This window comes from Condylura cristata, unplaced genomic scaffold (assembly GCF_000260355.1).
Source record: "Condylura cristata isolate star-nosed mole 26May11 unplaced genomic scaffold, ConCri1.0 scaffold00030, whole genome shotgun sequence".
In the NCBI taxonomy this organism is placed as follows: domain Eukaryota; kingdom Metazoa; phylum Chordata; class Mammalia; order Eulipotyphla; family Talpidae; genus Condylura; species Condylura cristata.
The window spans coordinates 12,604,960-12,610,971 of record NW_004567131.1 but is presented as its reverse complement, the minus strand read 5'-3'; the positions used below and the strand labels follow the sequence as shown (position 1 = coordinate 12,610,971).

Below are 6,012 nucleotides of genomic sequence, written 5' to 3'. Positions count from 1 at the left end.
CGCCATGTGGTCGCCTCCAGGGCAGGCGGGAATCGAACTCATGCGGAAGTGGCTTTAGCTTCTTAGTGCTATGCTTTAACCCGCTGCGCCACTAGGGAGGGCCCGTGAATTTTTTTTTTAATGGAGGGAACAAAATTGCTCAGAATCCAACTAAGCAAAATGTATACTCCCCTCTCCCCCACCTTTGGCCCTGGTCTTCAGAAGACAGACTACCCAGCAAGTGGCTGAGGTCCACCTCCTCTTAAGGAGAAGCACATCCAGAGTCAAAGAGAACACACTCTGCATCTCCAAGAAAGGAACTTAACCAGCAGTCTAACTGTGCCAGGTTCTGTGGATTCATGGTCAAAAGCACTGACCATCTGAAACTGAGTAAAATCAGGTCCTTTGTAAGAGATTGCATATTTGCATATGGATACACCACGTAGTCAAGAGGTTTTTTCCTCCAGTCCTTTTTACATAAAGTAAAAGCCTGATAGAAACCATATAGTGCTGATATAGTAACATGGCTCTCCAAACCAGAGCTCTAAGGGGGAGCGGATTTCCATGCAATTATTCATTCAACAAATACTTCTTGAGGTATTGTCTAAGGCACTGGGGAGAAAAGGTGACTCAGAGGCATGTCCTGCTTCTGAAAGCATGTGGAGTCTAGTTAGAACAATCAGATGCTTCTTCATGGAGTTGTCATACCATTATCAAATGGAAAATACTCTGGAGGTGATGGGAGAGTGGTCTTTAGAAGGTACACAGAACTGAGGATTTAGAAACCATCCTTAACTAGTTTTGTGCGTGGGTGTTTCGTAACCACAAAGAGACTCAATGTCTTCATTTGTAAAATGGAAATTGTGATAGTAAGTGAGCCTCATCTGACTGCTGTGAGACAGTCAGTGAACAAGGTAACACACATGAAGTGCTTAGCACAGTGCCTGCCATGAGGTGGATTTCATCAGGACTAGCAATGATTAATGATATTCCTGAGTCTCCTGGGTGTGAGGGCACTTCTCAATGGAAGGATGCAGTGAGATTTTCTTTAGGAGGCAGCATTTGAACTGGAGCTTAAAGACAATAGTTAAATATGGATCTAGGGATTTGGAAGAGAGAACCCAGAAAAGAGGAGGCCATATTGGAGGATTAGAGAGCAGTTGGTGATTTTTTTGTACCAAAAGATAGCATAAAGAAGAAGAGTAGGGCCCTCCATGGTGGCATAGGAGGTCAAAGCGCAGCACTAAGAAGCTATCCGCAGCCACTGAAGCCTGAGTTTGATCCCCAGCCAGGGAGGTGATCCACATGGGTCAGCAGATCTCTCCTTTGTTGCCTGCTGCTGCCATAAGCAGTGCGTTCGGTAAATCTGCCTGTTGGTCTCCACTTTGTCTCTGGTGACTCATCTCACCTGCCATGCGTCTGGCCTGTATCCCAGCTCTTGTATGCATAGATAGACCTTTTTAAAAAAAAGAAGGAGAAGAGTAAAGAATTCATATTGAAGAAATTGTGTAGGACAGACTAGAAGAGAGCTCAATTCCTGGCTGTAGAATGTGGGCCTAATTTCAAAAACATTAGGGACATTCCTAAGACTCTAAGGTTTCAGGTAAGGAGAGGTGGAATTTTATTATTCTTCAAGGTTAAAGTGGAAGCAATGAGTAAGAATTCAGGGATGCCACTCAGAAAGTTAAATAGATAGCCAGGCCAAAACCATTTTTTGCTTCAGGCAACTTCTGATAAAAATGGATCATCCCATACTAAAGCCACAATGGAAATGGTGACAGAAATGTTACTGATATCCATGTAGGAAATATATCCTGTTCTCAAAGAGAAAGGGGGTAAAAGAATCTGACTTTTTGACAACCTCTCAGCAGGAATAGCCATCATAAACAGCTCAATAATATCAATCTGTAACTGTGAGAGCCAGAGGGCTCAGTTTATAATCCATGCAAGCTAGCGTCTCGCCTTTCAGTATTTTATGGGCAGGAGAAATCACTACAGTCAAATAGTTCCTTGGAAACTAGACATGTCAGTAGGAAACAATTATCTGATTCGTAGTGGATTTTGGCTTTCCACAGCACCCCTGTGCCCCATGTAGCAAAATCTGATGGAAATTACAAACTGCAGAAATTCTGTTCATTGTCGCAATAACAGGATGCACCTGTAGATTTCGTAGAATTAGCAGCAGTGTTCTCTCAACATCAGTTTGAGAGAAATAAGACTATTTACATAGCACCAACTAAGGCAAAATCTGAAGCAGTATTGAGTTCTCAATGAAGGGGAGGCAGGGATCTGGACAGACACTGTCCATCCACCCACGTAAATGTGGATGAAAGACTTACATGCTCCAGTTTTTTGTTTGTTTGTTTGTTTTGTTTTGTTTTTGCATTAGTTTATTTGTTATTTGGGAGAAGAGCAACTTGAAAAGTGAATTTGCAGGTATTTTGGGTTTTCAGCTCCCTGGCCCCCATAATTAGATTGTGGACTCTCTGGAGCAGGACTTTTCTAATTTGCCTTTACACCTCCCACATCCTGAATGAAGTGGCTTGGTCCTGGATCTTCAGTTGTTATCATTAAAAAAAATATATGATGTCATTGAATTGAATGAGATTGAGGAATATTCCAATGACAGTATTTCATACGAACTATGAAAAAAAAAAATAGCAAGGGCAGCCGGTGTGGAAGTCGAAGCTGGGTGAGAGCTCAATCGCCATGCAGGGACCCCATCTCCTGCCGTCAGAAGCACAAGCAGCACGAGCAGGAGATTGGTGTACATTCTCCAGTCTCTGGCCACCCCACAGCAGCACAGCGTCTGCTACTTGCCCTATGATTATAGTGCCCTGGACGTAGCCAGTGCCCACACCATGCAGCTGCACTGTGGCAAGCACCACCCAACCCGTGTCGACCCACGAACACAGAGAAGTCCAGGAGGCGCTGGCCAAGCTGACTTTACAACTCAGCTAGCTCTTCAGCCTGCACTAAAGGTCAGTGGTGGAGGTCATAAAGGTCACACCATTTTTCTGGAGACGGCTGAATCCTAATAGTGATGGAGAACCCAAAGGGAATTAGTAGAAACCATCAAAAGGGACTGACAATTTCTGGGAGTAGTTGAATGGCTGTATCCAGTTGATTCAAGGCTCAGGCTGGGGATGGCTTGGTCTCAGTGAGCAACAGGGATGCTTATAGGTCACTGCTTGTCCTAACCAGAACCCTCTGGAAGGAGAACAGGTCTTATTCCACCACTGAGGATCAGAGTGTGGGACGTGTTTATTACCTGCAGTATAAAAATGTCAGACCTGGTTATAAAAAGATATTTGGATGTGATCAGCTGGGAAAATGTAACTAAAAGATACAACAAAGCTTGTAAAAAAAGTAAAACATTATCACCACACTGAATACATTTACATCTTTGTAGTAGTGTAGACCACCATAATGTTCCAGTAAACTTCTTAATGTGGCTTATTCAATTTTTGATAAATATAATTTCATGCTGAAAATAATTTCTTATATTTAAATGTTGCTATCAAGCCACTGTTTAGAGATAGTAAATGCTTTTGTGATTATAAAAAGAAAAGACTAAATTGTGGGACTTCAAGTGGAGATTTCTGGGCCATATCTAAAAGACAGAGGACAGGAAATCTTGATGCACCACAGGCCTGGGAAAACATCTCATATTGAACCGAAAAAGCACAACTATGTAAATAACAGGTTCTCTGCACCAGTACTGGTCATCTTGTGCTGCCACTAGCCAGGAAAGTAGATTTCTCCCTGCTTTGAAATCTGGCTTTGAGGTCACAGCCCAGCATTTAGCTACGCTAGAAAAAGGAGAATGTGAGATGAGAGAGTAAGGCTGCTTTCATGTGGTGAACTGGGTGAGGCAGGCAGGCCTGAATGCTTAAAGGATCCTTTTAGAGTCCACCAATCAAATCCCTTGTCAAGGGCCCATCTCTTTTCCTCTTTGATTAGATCATAAATATCCTCAGAACAGGGACATATCTTAAATTTCTTGGGTCTTCCCCAGATCCAAGCATAATGTTTTAATTATAGGTGATTGGTCAATATTTGTTAATGGGCTGCTCAACATAAGTGAAATTCTTTTATCTGAGTTTCGCCTTTTCCTTTCCTTAGATTTCCTTGGTGGAGATACTAGTAAGTAATGAGATGGTAAGAGAACCATCTCATTAGTAGGAAAGCGGGAAATCATGTGATTTCTCAGCTAAATAGGCTTTCCTCTCGTCCTTGTCTCTCAAAGAGAACTGTGCTCAGCATTTTAATGAAGCCTCAAAGCTTTCAGTTCCAAAAGGCATGAACAAGAAATGGAAATTTTACTCAAGATTTTTGTGGACTGTTGGAAGAAAGCATTAACATTGCAAAGTAAATAGCAAACTGTTACCTTCCAATTAGTTATTAAGTCTCATTTAAGCAATAATTTCCCCAAAGTTCTCCATAATTTTCACTCTTTCCTTTTCCCTTGAAGCTTCATTTAGCCACTTTTTCTTTTTTCCTATAGAGCAACATTTCTTGCCTTGGTATCTCTAATGTGTACCAAGATGTCCAACCTATCAAGCATACCTCCGAGAACTGTTTCCATGCCTGAAAAATATTAATAATTGGATTCAATAGCATGCTCATCTCAGTAACCCATGGTCTCCAGTAAGACCCCGTCCTTCCTATCAAGGACACCACAGTCACTCCAGACTCACATCCATCTGTGTTTCCTACTTCCTCTTCCCCTTCCTCTTCTCTAGTCTGCTCCCTGCTTTTTATCTCTGCATTCAATCATTTGTGAGTCATGTCTTTTATGTTCTTTTCATAGGAGAGTATGTGCCATTTGGGCCTAAGGGCATTGTTGAAATGACCATGACAAACCATAACGGTAAGTGACATGAAAGATGACTGATTTCTGACCACCTCTCCTCCTTTCCCCTACTACTCCTCACCCTCCTCCTCCTTGATCTAGATTCTGATCAGTAGAAACAATTTCTGTCCGAAACTCTCCTTTATGTGCGGGGAGACACTGGAGAGCCAAAGTTTAGGGTAGCCCGGCTAATAAATGTTGTAAACAAAGTTTCTGTCTTCAAGGATCACCCAGTATAGGGGGACTGAGAGAACAAAAGCAAACAACTCACTCTTGTCTGTCCATAGTGGCTTTGTGCCACTCGCCTAACCTCATCCTCACACATTGATTTAATCATCTGTCAACCTTTCCCATTCCCCCATGCTGGCTTCATTCCCTTGTTATCAACATCTTTACTGGGAAAAGATGAAACTCGAATGAATTGTATCTCGACCAAAGCCTGCAAGTACCATTCTCTGCTTGCATCTCCATTACCCAGGGATTAAAAACTGCATTTTTTTCCATTGCACGACATTCTGACATTCTGCTATTCCAGCATGCATCACTTCATCCAGCTCCTTATTATTCATGCCTGGGGAGCATCTTAGCATCTCTACAACTCCAATCTCCTCTGTACCTTTACTCTCTCCAGCACACCAGGCCATCTCAGGCTAATTATGACCTCACCGGGATTATGCTTGGACATCTACAGTGGCTAAAGTCCAAACATATTATTCTGCCCTTCAAGAGCCATCCCATTCTGAACCCAACTGATGTTTCTACCTCTCTACCCAACTCTACTGCTGATCAGACACAGACTGTGTTGTGTGCTTCAATTTCCACTTACCAAGACCTACAAGGACAACTTGCAAGTGTTTTGTCAATCCTATCAACCCAGTAGCTTCTCCCTTCCTGAATGTTTATTGCTCTTCTTATTAGGATATTCTAATATCACTTTTGATCATTAGAAAATCGTCTCCAAACTAAGATAAGGCAGTTTGGGTCAGAAATGTGTTGCACAATGTGATGAACAGTGTTGTCTAGAAAGTATCAAATGTTTCTAATGGTAGAGCTGAGCAATTTAACTGAGTCTAAACTTAAGTAGTTGACCATCTGCCTGTGAGAGGAATTTAGTTAACTTTTACCCAGTGTAAAAGTTAGAGTTATCTATCAGTGTTGTCTAACTACCTTTTCTTCCA

At 42.1% G+C, this 6,012-nt stretch overlaps 1 protein-coding gene across 1 annotated transcript in view; it reads left to right on the top strand.

Annotated features, from left to right (window-relative positions):
• The first annotated feature begins 2,623 nt into the window (after window positions 1-2,623).
• The window catches only part of IL2RA (interleukin 2 receptor, alpha), a 58,380-nt gene continuing 54,991 nt past the window's right edge, over window positions 2,624-6,012 (top strand). Inside the window, exons 1-3 of the mRNA XM_012731260.1 lie at window positions 2,624-2,671; window positions 2,778-2,973; window positions 4,793-4,852. Of these exons, the coding sequence (XP_012586714.1) occupies window positions 2,624-2,671; window positions 2,778-2,973; window positions 4,793-4,852 (304 nt within the window). The remainder of the gene's footprint in view (window positions 2,672-2,777; window positions 2,974-4,792; window positions 4,853-6,012) is intronic.